Source organism: Danio rerio, chromosome 22, assembly GCF_052040795.2.
Source record: "Danio rerio strain M-AB ecotype USA chromosome 22, GRCz13ab, whole genome shotgun sequence".
NCBI classification, from domain to species: Eukaryota; Metazoa; Chordata; class Actinopteri; order Cypriniformes; family Danionidae; genus Danio; species Danio rerio.
Window position 1 is genome coordinate 27712099 of NC_141042.1, and position 13718 is coordinate 27725816.

A 13718-nucleotide genomic window follows, 5' to 3' on the forward strand; every position below is an offset into this window, starting at 1 on the left:
TATATATTTTTTATTGGTTATTTTGAGTGAGATGCTAATAGTCTAATCCGATTCAATGATCTATGCAAGCTAAGCTAAAAATGCTCCTGACAGACCTGTAGTGATAAAAAAAAAAAGTAAAATTCTACTGTTTTGGTTGTTAAATGAGTGTTTCTTTAAGGCTTTGCCTTATTATTCAGCTGTCTTTTTCTATTTTTAAAAAGAGCCTGGAAGTGTTGTTGTTTTTTATTATCTGCTTGACATTAGTCCATCAATGCGTTTATGAAACGTTCTGTGAATGTTCACATGTCTATCATCTCCTCAGTTTTGGCAGTTTGGTGAATGGGTGGATGTAGTCATCGATGACCGGCTGCCGGCTAGAAACGGAGAGCTGCTGTTTGTCCACTCGGCCGAGGGCTCTGAGTTCTGGAGTGCTCTTTTGGAGAAAGCCTATGCAAAGTGAGTATTTGTTTATCAGCTTTTCATCTGTCAAAACATGTAAACTAGTTATGTTTAACTGAAGGGCGACGCATTGCCACAGTAGGTAATGCTGTCAGCTCAAAGCAAGAAGGTTGCTGGTTCGAGCCTTGGCTGGGTCAGTTAGCGTTTCTGTGTGGAGTTTGCATGTTCTCCCTGCAGTCACGTGGGTTTTTTCCTGGTGCTCTGGTTTCCCCCACAGTCCAAAGACATGCGGTACAGATGAATTGGGTAAGCTAAATTGTCCCTAGTGTATGAGTGTGAATAGTGTGTATGGATGTTTCCCAGTGATGGGTTGCAGCTGGAAGGGCATCCGCTGCATAAAAATAAGTACTAGCAAAGCATAATGTTTATGGCTTGTAAAATACACGCTGATGTCTGTGGAAAAAGCATTAAAACTATTTTGCATGCTGGATAAGTTGGCGGTTCATTCCGCTGTGGCGACCCCGGACTAATAAAGGGACTAAACCGAAAAGAAAATAAATGAATGAATGTTTAACTGCATATTGTATGCTATCCTAAACATTTTTTTTTATTAATAAGGAGTTTGCGCATTAACTTTCAATGAGGCTAGAATTAATAAACTAGAACTACTGAAACTAATATGGAAATATATTAAAACTACATTAACTAAACAAGTACTATTAATGAAACAAAGTCAAAATATACTCAAATTTATAGAAAATGTAAAAATAATATGGAAAAACAGTCAGTCAGTCAAGGCCTACTCACACTATGCTATCTGAACCCTGCCCAGGCCCATTTCTCGGATCGTTTGAGAAGTGTGAGTGCTCTCACTCACTCACTTGGCCGACCCTAGCCCAGTTGGAAGACGTGTGCCAGAGCCCGGATCACTTGGGCTTTGGAGCGATATGCTTACAGTGTGAGTGCAAAACAAAACTGAAAGTGAGACGTGACTGTTTACGGGAGTGTTTCATATGTTTATTAATCATTCCTACTGTTTAATAAACGCAAACTGTCGTAGATTATTAAAGACGCAAACTCCTCACTGCTCAACAGCTGCACTTTGAGCAAACCTCCTGCAGCATGAGAACTTTATGATTGTTTATGAGCGTCAGAAGTGGCTGATCTGTTCGGCAAAAAAATTGACTGCCTGTCACTGCATATCAAACGACTAAAATGATAGAAAACGAAGAAATCTCCACTGAGCTGAGCGAAAGTGCTTACTGAACAGCGCATCATCAATGATGTAAGCGTGCCCAGGCTCGAATGTAATGTGAGTGTGGGCCGTCGGAGGAGACAGGAGGGGGGACAAGCTTGCTTTGGCCCGGTTTAAGGCAACTGTACATAGTGTGAGTACGCCCTCAGTCAATCAGTCGACAGAGGCCTCTGGTGGATTTTCACAAGAACAGCAGGTGTGAATGGCACTTGGGAGAGAAATTTGAGATGTGAAAAAGTGCATACACAGCGGCCTCTGGTAGATTCACGGAAACAAATACTGCAAAAAACGTTCCTCTTGGGATGTATTTCGTGTTCCCCAGAAATGTATATAGGGGTACGTATCTATAATGAGCCTGGGTTGTATTATATACTTTATTAAGTGCTAAATGCTTAATAATGTGACTCATTTTACGTGACATATTGACACTGAAAGCAAAAGCAGAACCAACACACCTTGAAAATGATTATAACTGCATTATAACATTATAACTATATCAGTCACTTAGCATGTACTTTTAATTATGTAAAAGAGTTTTATTATGTATTAATTAGATTAGAAACTTGCTATTGGTCTGTTAGTGCAGTGCACTATTCTGCTTCTCTGAATGAGTACATAATCCGATTTTAATACGATTAAGAGTCTACCAAGTAAACATCGATTTTTTAAATAATTTAATAAAAGGACTAAGCCGAAAAGAAAATGAATGAATGTATAAATAATATGATTAAGGTCATAATAAAACTAAACAGAAATCGTATTAAGATGTGGAGTATGCCAATTTAAGTCGCATTATTGATGTGCAGCACAGAGATGTAAACACCTTAAATCAAACTATTACCTTTGTGTAGGATTTTATGCGCATTTTGCGACAGGATAGTCTATACACACACGGCTGTTTGACACTATTCTCTGCACCTACCGAGTCAGTAAAGGACCACAGAAACCTGCATCGCGAAATACGGAGTTTTTCTTTTATAAAAAGAAATAACATGAAACGTGGATGGCGTGTTGACACAATGACGTTAATCGGATTATGTGGTATAACATGTGAAACGGGATCATGAATGGAACATTCAAAACGAAACATAATATAATCATATTATTGTCTCATTCATTCATTCATTCGTTTTCTTTTCGGTTCAATCCCTTTATTAATTTGGGGTCGCCACAGCGGAATGACACCAACTTATCAAGCATATGTTTTACACAGCGGATGCCCTTCCAGCTGCAACCCATCTCTGGGAAACATCCATACAAACCCATTCACACACATACACTATGGACAATTTACCCTTATCAATTCGCCATTTCCAGAAACGCTTGCTGACCCAGCCGAGGCTAGAACCAGCAGCATTCTTGCTGTGAAGCGAACATGCTACCCACTGTGCCACCGTGCAGCCTTGTCTTATTCAGATTAACACAAATAATTTGATTACTGATGTCCCTGTAAACGTAGTCAGTATCTGGTGTTTAAATGATTCTGTTGTGTCTGGTGCAGACAGTCAAATTGCTTTTCTCTAGAATCTTGTCACTTGTTGTTGGGACATGGAATTACATACTTAACAAGTGAATAATGACAAATACAATGCCTCGTTCTCAGGTTGAACGGCTGCTATGAAGCTCTTTCTGGAGGCACCACCACTGAAGGTTTTGAGGATTTCACTGGAGGCATTGCCGAGGTCCACGAACTGGCCAAAGCAGGTCCAAACCTCTTCAAAACCATCCAGAAGGCTCTTAGCTGGGGCTCGTTGCTGGGCTGCTCCATAGATGTGAGACAAATCATATTTACATCAATATTTAGTTATGTGGAGGTGCTGGTGGATGCTTGTTTTTGTTTGCACTTTCATAGGTTTTTGTTTAGAGCATGTAGCCAATCACGGGCATTTCTGTTGGGTTTCTTTGAACTCGATGGCCAATCAGAGGTGTTTGTAAAATATCTTATTTGCAGTTTATAACAGCTGCCCTTCAATGTGAACACTCTAGAAGAGTTAAGCCTTTAAATGTTACTTTAAGGTATATAGTAGTGGCTTGAAAAATATCCAGCCCGGGCTCATTGTGGAAACGTAGCCCCGCGGACGTTTCTGCGGACCGCGATTTATGTCCCAGGAGGTACGTATTCGAGCGTTTTTTTGTTTTCGCGGATCCGTGAGAGGTCGCTGTGCACGCTTTTTCGCGTCTCGGGCGGGCGCCTCTCGGGAGCGCGCAGCATTCGCGCCCGCGCCGTTCTCGCGCGAAAAGCCGCCGGATCGGGGAAAAAAATAAATAAATAAAAGCTAAAGCCCTCGTCTTCCATTTCGACCGCGTTTTTGGATCCCGCCACGTTCTCGCCCTCATTTTTCGGATTCCGTTTTTCGTCTCACCTGATTTCCGGAACCTGCTGTTCCCCGGACTCGATCCTGGTCGTCGTCCACCGCGGCCGGCTCCTCCTCCTCGTCCGGGGCCTCCGCTCCGCCGACGCAACGCTGTGAGCTAGCCGGACAAACTAATTGCGTCGGGAAAGCCCTCCACTCGGAGGCGAGCCGTCGGCCGGCGTGCGCGAAGAGGAGGGGCGGAGCGGCGCCACACCGCCCTGCGGCGTTCGCTCGAAAAAAACTAAACACGGCCTTCACGTACCTCCGGCCACGTAAATCGCGGTCTCCAGAAACGTCTGCGGGGCTACGTTTCCAGAATGAGCTTGGGTTGAAAACATCTGGTAAAATATAACTTCCCGTCATTATGGCAAAGATAAAGTAAATCAGTTATTAGAAATGAGTTATTGAAACTATTATGTTTAGAAATATGTTGAAAAAAATCTGCTCTCCGTTAAACAGTAACTGGGGATAAAAATAAACTGGGGGCTTATAATTCAGGGGGTTTAACAATTCTGACTTCAACTGTAAACAGGCATATAATAAATAGTAAATACTAATAATAAAATAAGTACTAATAAATAAATACTAATAATAAATAAATACTAATAATAACATAATAAAAATGTTAATTGTCATGAATAAATTGAAAAAAGCTCTTCGATATAAAGATGGAGGTAGTGTTTTTTATATTTATGTTCTACAAAACAAATTTGTAACATTTTAATCCTTTATTTTTTCATATTTAAATATATTTGTGTATTGCTGTACATTCTGTGTGTAATAAACGTTTGAACCTGCATAAGCGCATAACTAACGCGCTCCGCACTGGACTTTAGGCCAGCTTTTAGTTGGTCAATGGCACAGTCTATTTCAGTTTCTCAAAACAGCAATGCTCCAACAATGAGCCTTAACACACCTCCATTATGATTCTACAAAGTGGCGCAAATGGATTTGCCATTTAATCAACGTGATGTAAAACAGGAATATTAGGGTTGTGCTGGTCTGAAAATAGCAACAAATCACGCCAAACACATCTTGCACCTTATTGAGCTGGGTGTATGATAGGGCCCAATTTTTCTAAAAAGAAAGAGTTGACTCTGAATTGCCTTATTACGTTGTTATATTTTTGCATTTATTACCTTCAACCAGTGTATGTCAACATGTTCAAAGTAACACATTTAAAAAATCCTGCCTGTCCATGACATTTTAAAATGGGTGTTTTGTTTCTGACACAGAAAAGATCAGTGACTATGACTAAAACAATAAAATGCTTGTCTGTCATGCTGCTGTTTTTGGAATGTAGGTTAATATGTAGGTTAGTGCCGTGTTTCCCAACCCTGTGTCTAATGGCACACCAACAGTACACATTTTCAACCTCTCCCTAATCAAACACACCTGAATTAACTTATCAGAACATTAGAAGAGACTTCAAATCCTGAAGTTAATGGGGCAGATAAGGGAAACATCCAAAATATATGCTGTCGGTATGCCTCCAGAAACAGGGTTGGGAAACACTGGGTTAGTGTATGATCCATTCATTAATTTTTCATTTCTGTCAAGTTTTAATCTGCAATAACAGCTGCTGTATGTACTTTATTCCTTACTTAAAAAGTGGTAATAATCTTGTATCGTGTGTTCAGTACTGTGATATACATGAAATCATGATTACATAGAGATTATACTAGATTTAAAGAGACCAGTGGAAAATGCTGCAAAGACATTGGAAGAATAGTAAATAAAATGCTAAATTCACTCGTGAAACTGTAATGGTTGTGAACCACAGAACAGGAAACCACTGTCACATGTCAAAACAGCATAGTAAATAACACAAAAATTTGGAATCTGGGAATGGTTCAGTTGCGCAAACTTGTTATTAGCAGGATTGTGTAACTGGCATCTGTTGTGTAACTGATTTACCGTTTAGCCAAGCAAAACCGGTTTGACGTGTGGATGTAATGTCTGTTTTATTTTCGCTTTGCTTTAGATCACAAGCTCTTCTGACTCAGAGGCCATTACTAGTCAGAAACTGGTGAAAGGACACGCCTACTCGGTTACAGGAGCTGAAGAGGTCAGTGCTTGCTACAGATTTGCATGTTGAGCACAGTATTACATATGATTGAAAGTTCCCTGGTGTCTGCACAGGTGGAGTACAGGGGTGACTTAACTAAACTGATTCGAATCAGGAACCCCTGGGGGCAGGTCGAGTGGACGGGACCCTGGAGTGATGGGTGGGTAACCTGTTTTTAGGATATAACTACGTATTATACACTGTTAGACATTTCAAAGGGTTTTTACAGTAACTTACTGGCAACACTGTTGCCAGTAAGTTACTGTATTTTAGATTTACAGTATACAACTGTAAATCCGTTTACAGCATGTTATCGTAGTGTCTAAAAATGGTTAACTACTGTAAAAACCTAAGTTAACAGTTAGCTACTGTAAACCTTTTAATTTTGTCCTAAATATTTTATAATATAATTTTATTAATATTATTTTAATACTATAGACCTAAAAGAGACACAATTACAAAATATTAACAAAATAAACACTCTTTATTTAAAACATTGGAGATGCTTAAAACAAGCTTAAAAATGTGTAAAAACATTACATTTCAATCATTCAAAATATTTTATTTTAAGAAAAAAAAACATTGAAAATGACAAAGCACATTAACATACATGTACAAAACTAATTTAAGTGTCTGACCTGCATATTGTTGAGAAAAAAAAAACAATTGTACTAAGTACTACTGACATTAAACCAGACACAATTACAAAATATTCCATTCTTTAAAACATTAATAATGCTTAAAGCATTTAAGGAAAATGTGTGAAAATTACATTAAGCAATAAAATCAACACATTAAAAATAAATAAATCACACAAAGCACTAGAACATACATGTACAATAAAAATTTTGAATTGCATATTGTTGGAAAAATAAATATTTGTAACTATTAGCCGACTCAGAAACAACCCAACTTTAAAATATTACTAGTTCTGGTGTCAAATGCTCAACAAGGTCTGAATTCACATGTTCAAATGCAATTCATCTTTATTTCTATTGCACTTTTACAATGTAGATCAATGATGTCAAAGCAGCTTAACATAGAAGTTCTTATAAATTGAAGCTGCTTCAGTCCAGTTTTCATAATTGAAGCAGTAAATGTCACTGCTGAAAGTCCAAACACTGAAGAGCAAATCCACCGATCCACCAATTGTAGCCAAGTGATCCAGTGGCATGGAACAAACTTCACCAACTGACGAAAGTGTAGAATAAAATCCCTTGAGAGATACCAGGCTCAGTTGGGCACGACCAGTTCTCCTCTAGCCAAACTTGTGCAAGGCCGCAGTATAGGCACCAGAGGCTTGAAAGTTCACCAGCGGGTGGTCAGGCTGGCCCATTGGATCAATGCGGAAACTCATTGATCACGTGTGTCTTTTAGGATTCACTCCTCCATGACCACCACAGCATCTGGTCAGGATTTGGCCCAGTCCAGGATTATGAAGAACTCTGGATAAGGACAAACAGACTAACATAAGCATAGAAGAAGCTTGTTTAAAAAAAAAAAAATCATATACTGGTTAATTATTTTGAAGCATGGCAGCTAGGTTGGGGTAGTTTTCAGCTGGTACTGAGCAACTGGCTCCTGCTCATAACCTGCTCACTACCATGTTTAAAAGATAACTAACCAGAATGTCCTGTTTATTTTTTTCCCTAACAAGGTTTTACAAAAACATTGTAGCATTTGTGATGGGTTGATTCACTGCAGGACAGATTAGACTATTTGTTTTATGTATTCCTAATAAACTAAAACTGACTGAATACTGATAAAACTATTGAGAGTGTCTCACCTAATCCAAGTTCTCAGTTAGCTGGTGAAAGAAGGATAACTCACTGTTGTTCATGGTTGTCATTCTCTTCACTACTTCTCCTGCTATCTTCTGGCTCACTCTGGTTGTTGCTGTGCATTTTGTTTCATCCTCTGGAATTATTTATACAAAAAATTGTATTATTTTATTTATTACAAAATATTTAGGCAACATGAAATGGGGAAAAAGACATTTAATACATAGACAAATGCATGTATCCCAATACTAATTATTGTATTTTGAAATGTCTGACCCATGACAGACCTCAATCTGCTCAAAAATATTATAAACAAAGATGAAAAAAAAACCTACTAAATGGTTTAATATAAAAAAGGGAAAACGATTTTTTTATTTAGCTAGCAACTAAACATGTGACACATTTTGTATTAAAAGTAACGTTAATATATTGAGAAACAAATAGATGTACAGTACTTACTGTTGTATGAGGTCCAGTTTGCACAGGCAGGCTCCCAGTATTCTATATTAAGACCATAAAAAAGCCAAAACTACAGATAAGAATACCATGCTACAATCCACAACCTCCACACAACTTTTTTTTATTTGTTTACCTTGGTTGCTTACTGGTCTTGCTTATTTTTTAAGCATAAGGCTGTGCTGATCAAGATGTTCCTCTGAAATGCTGTTTGTTTCTTCAGACAAAACCTGCTGCTGTGCCAGTGCCATATCTAAACAGAAAAAAATATATAATGGTAACAATTATGTTAAACCAAATGTCAAGAGTTGTGATAAAAAAATAATTAGCAAACAATAAATAGCAAAAAGGTGGTTATTAGCATAATGCATAACGTTAGAGGTAAAATTGGTTTTATATTAGCAGATTCAGACTTCCCCCTTAATAATTTAATTTCATAAAAGTATTATTTGCAAACTCTAAATAGCGAAATCATTTTAGCAGCTAATGACTATCAAAGTACAACATGCTCACGGTCAAATAAACAGTGTTAATGTTGATTTCAAGTCATACTGGCATGCTAATTCTGATCGAATATTCAAAGTAACATGGTAAACAGTATAGTCTTCTAAATGAACGAATGTGCGAATATAAAACCAACTTTACCTCTATGCATATTGTAACGTTATAGATTTACGTTAACGTTCTTATAGGTTACGTCGCGATGTTATTTTCTCAAGCTAACGTTATAAGTTACTCTAAACCAGAGAAAAATAAGTTCACAACATCTAATAGTATAAATCAATATAAGTTAAACGTTGCACGTTAAAATGAGTTTGAGTCCAATTCAGTATAAACTTTAAGTATAAGCTCAGTTTAGCTAACAGTTAACATTACCATTTTAAGATTGCTTCAGCCAATGTTGCCGAGCAAACAAATGCTAATAGAGGTGCTCAAATCAATGTCGAGTGTTGTCAGCACAGACAGACGCGCTTTTACCTGGATTATTTGTTGGTCTTTCATTCATATTCTTCTGGGGGAAAACACTCTCTGCCGGACCGTTGTCTCGTGCTAAGTGTCCTCCAAAACTGTCTGCATACCTCTGGTTCCCTCCTAAACCAAAACCCGCTGCAACACCGGTTCCTATGTAAATAAATAAAAAGATATGACGAGAACAATGGCTAATAGTCATAAACAGTCTTATTTAAAGTATTAGTAGTGTTAATGTAATAAATTAAATAAAGGTAACATCTTAATAGATTATATATTTCTCAAATAGGCGAAATAACGCCAAGCCAGAGAAAATAATAATAGCCAACTTTATACTTTACTTTGTTTTATTCTCGTCCACAAAACATTCTGTAAAATGAAACACTGCCTCAGCTTACCAGAGTAAAGTTTGTTAAATCCAGTATGTTCTTCAGGCACACTAATAAATTGTCCTCCAGAATTGCTCCAGGGGTCCTCAGGCAAAATGTGGTGCAGAGTAGTCGAATCGCCGCAAGGTGGCGTTGAAGCAGTTGTGGAAAATACAGTATAATACACGAATTTTTACAAATACAGTACATCGCTGTATATGTTGTTCGACGTCACACTAAATTCCCATAATGCAACGGTAAATACAGTTATTTACCGTAAAAGGAATTTGCAGTATTACACTGGGTGAAATACAGTAAATAACTGTGAAATTTACAGAAATGTCTAACAGTGTATGTCTGACTATTAAGGGTGTAATGGTTCGTGAACACACTGTGTCAAAGTTAAGCATGTTTTACTCTTTAGGCTCTTTATTTAAAAATATTGGTAACTCTTTAGTTTGAGAAACATTCGCACTATTTTCTACTGGCTTATTAGCTGCATATTATTAAGTTATTAATTGTATATCAGCACAGTATGATCTTAATTTAAGACCCTGATCCTACCCAATACCTAAACCCAACTACTATCTTACTACACTATTAAAAATCAAGGTAATTTTTATGTGTTTTGTGATTTGTGTTTTTATTTTTCTCCATTTATTTATGGTTTTGAATTCATCAGACTTTGATCTTTCTTCCAACAACTTTTAACCTTGGAAAGTGTGAAAAAGTGACTTTTATGAACATTTTTAATAGTTTAAATTGATATATTGTCTGAGTTATTATATATTTTGCTTCAAAATATTGTACATTGTCTGTCATTTTACAGACTTATTTCTCTCTATATTATTTCTTAAACATTATACTATGTCTGTAATGAAGGGACAGATTAAGAGGGATCCATTTGTAGCGTCTTTAGCAAAGTGGCAAGAGATAGACAAAAACAGAGTGTTGATTAACAGCAAAGAGTTACCAATGACAACACTTATTCAAAGTCAGATGAAAAGCAGGATAGTAGGCAGGAAGCAACAATGAATAAACAATGATACAGGTGATGGTCAGGGCGGGCGGCATATAATCACAACCGAGAGTCAGGGGAGGCAGCCTGCATCAAGACATTTGTGCTGTCAATTACATTACAAAACACAGGAGAGGGCAAATTCTTCAGCTGGATAGCGCTTGGTTTCATACTTCAGCCTCCTCAACAAAGTTCCTGAAGGCAAAGAAGGTCAAGTTGCTCCAGGATTGGCCAGCTGAGTCACCAGATAGAACACTATTAAGCATGTTTGGCGTAAAATGAAACAGGAGGCATTGAAGATGAATACAAAGAAGCTTGATGAACTCTGGGAGTTCTGCAAGAACGCTTTCTTTGCCATTCCAGATGACTTCTTTAATAATTGATTTGAGTCATTGCAGAGATGTATGGATGCAGTCCTTCAGGCTCATGGGAGTCATACACAATATTAATTATTTTTCCACTGCAGCATGACTTTATATTCTATACTGTACATTATTTCTGTTAAGTGTCAAGACTTTTGTCTAAGCAAAGTCAGACCTTACTGTCCTAATTAAATAATTAAAAATCAAGGCATGATCATATTTTATTTAGCTAAAATAAGCGTAATCTAGAGGCCTTTGCTTTTCACATTAGCTACTTCTCATACCAAACGATCAACTAGAAGTCAAGTTATTATTTGTTGCTTTACAACTAGGATCGATGACAAGAGTTTTGACAGGCAGTGTGCAAACAATCAAGACTTGGAAAGGAGTGAATGAAAAGTTGGCTTATGTGCAGAGTTCCAAGTGGAGTTGGGAGAAATAGAGTTTGTAAGGTTCAGAATTTCTGGCGAGTGTGACCTCTGCTGGTTAGTTAAGGGATGTCAATAAAAGTCACTGTGTAAGTTGCTAAGTTGCAGTTTATTGAGATAAAAGTCTTAGTTAATGGTTTGTTAATAAATCTGTAAAATAACCAGAATGACTTTACTGGTAAATAAAAAAATAATAATTTGCTGTTCACACTGGTTATGATGTTACTTAATTTTCCTGAAAAAGCACCAAAATAGCGGTAAGTCTGACACCATTTACCATAAATTACCTCTAAACATCTGTGCTTGTATTTTAAACATGAAGTGGGTACGAATTTTTTGTTTCATTTTTATTTTGAGCTTTCTTGTTCATGCTGCGGCTTTCATCCCTAAGACAAAAAAACCGAGCTATAAGAGACACATGTTAGCGTTAGCTTCTGAAGGCAGAGGCGTTATCTGCAATACAGTTGAATCTGTAAAATACAATTATGTTTACATATTTGATGAATGTGGTAAAGTATTGAATAAGAATGATCAATTTCAATTTCATAGTAGCTTAAAGCACAATGAATGGTTGTCGGGTTGTGTTGTGGAGATGCACCTCAACCACGCATAGCTCATATGTTGTCTTGGAGAATGAGCTGAACTGTTATGGAAACGGTTTAATCCCCTCAGGTGTTTGAATGCCCTCAGGTGTAGGAAGGTGCTCAGTTTATCTGCCCTCTTCGTCATGCTGTGAACTACGTAACAGACTCAATAAAGATCCTTCTGTTTTGTGTGTAAAAAGTAAACAGCATCAGCAACTTTATATATTTCTTGTATAAAGATCCAACATAAATTGTAAACATTTGTTTTAGCAGTGAGCTAATTAATAGCACTAATTGGAATGTTTTTAGTTATGATACTAAATTAATTAATTTATTAAATTATTTATTGATTCATTAATTTTCTTTTCGGCTTAGTTTCTTTAATAATCTGGGGTCGCCACAGCAAAATTAACCACTAACTTTTTAAGCATATGTTTTATGCAGCACAGTACAGGGAAACACCTTTACACACTCCTTCACACACATACACTACGGTTAATTTAGCATACCCAATTCCCCTATACCGCATGTCTTTGGACTGTGGGGGAAACCAGAGCACCTGGAATAAACCCATGCGTACATGGGGAGAACAAGCAAACTCCACACAGAAATGCTAACTGACCCAGTCAGAGCTCAAACCAGTGACCTTCTTGCTGTGAGGCATCAGCACTACCTGCGCCACTGCATCGCCTATTTTTGAATATAATTTATTTAAATTTTATATTTTGGAAATAAGTTATTTTGAACTCATATTAAAAATAAAAATAATCGTTACTTAACGTGTTTTATATGTTTATGTATTTTTGATTAAACAAATTTGTTAAAGTCTTTCTAACTTCAAACTTATTAATGATAATAGTATGTGTGTGTATTCTGTATGTATTTTTTCAGTCCAGATCAACAGTCATGTATTCTGTCTTCAGGTCATCAGAATGGCGTCAGATCAGTGACAACGACAGAGAAAGACTGAGCTCCAAAGCTGAAGATGGAGAATTCTGGTAATCTACTGTAAATTTACAACCGAGTATATGTTTTGTGGATCATTCTAGGGTCACTGACGAGAGTTTGTTTTTCTGGAGTGCAGGATGTCTTTCTCTGACTTCATGCGTCATTACTCACGGGTGGAGATCTGCAATCTGACGCCCGATGCGCTCACAGATGAAAGTGTTAATAAATGGGCTCTGTCCAAGTTTGATGGCAACTGGAGGAATGGATCAACTGCTGGAGGCTGCAGGAATTACCCCAGTAATGAACTCAATCTACTGACTCTACTGAAATGTGTTATACTATGACTCAAGAAATATATTTTGTACAATACTTTCAACCCAGGCTCATTGTAGGTATGTACCCAGGTCTATAATTCTGGCGACAGCAAAATAGGTAATTGAAGGTACGTCTGCTTGAGGGTTTTGTTTTTGCAAATCCTCCAAGATAACCATTTGATGATCTCAAATCCGCAAAATTCTTCTCGCTCAAATCCACCAGAGGGCGCAATATACACTTCAGCTGTCCAAACCAACATGCTGTCGACTGGCCGACTGACCTACCCGCCCCCTTCTCTAAACCCAACCAATAGTTTTTTTAAAAGTAATCTAGAAAAAGAAAAGATTTTATGGCTGCGTGATTTCACCATGTTTTCACGTTGTTTATTTATCTCTAGAACTATTTTTCACCAGATTCAAACTCCATCATCA

The 13718-nt window shown here is 37.4% G+C and overlaps 1 protein-coding gene across 4 annotated transcripts in view; it reads left to right on the top strand.

The window, feature by feature from the left end:
* capn2l (calpain 2, (m/II) large subunit, like) overlaps positions 1–13718 on the top strand; it is a 32896-nt gene that overhangs the window by 4818 nt on the left and 14360 nt on the right. For all 4 annotated transcript variants that reach the window (XR_015521147.1, XR_015521146.1, NM_001003485.3 and 1 more), the window contains 6 exon segments: positions 305–438; positions 3240–3408; positions 5975–6058; positions 6133–6218; positions 12948–13022; positions 13109–13269. Coding sequence is in view for 2 of the 4 variants with exons in the window: in NM_001003485.3 (NP_001003485.2) it covers positions 305–438; positions 3240–3408; positions 5975–6058; positions 6133–6218; positions 12948–13022; positions 13109–13269 (709 nt within the window). In the remaining 2 variants the exon portion in view is untranslated.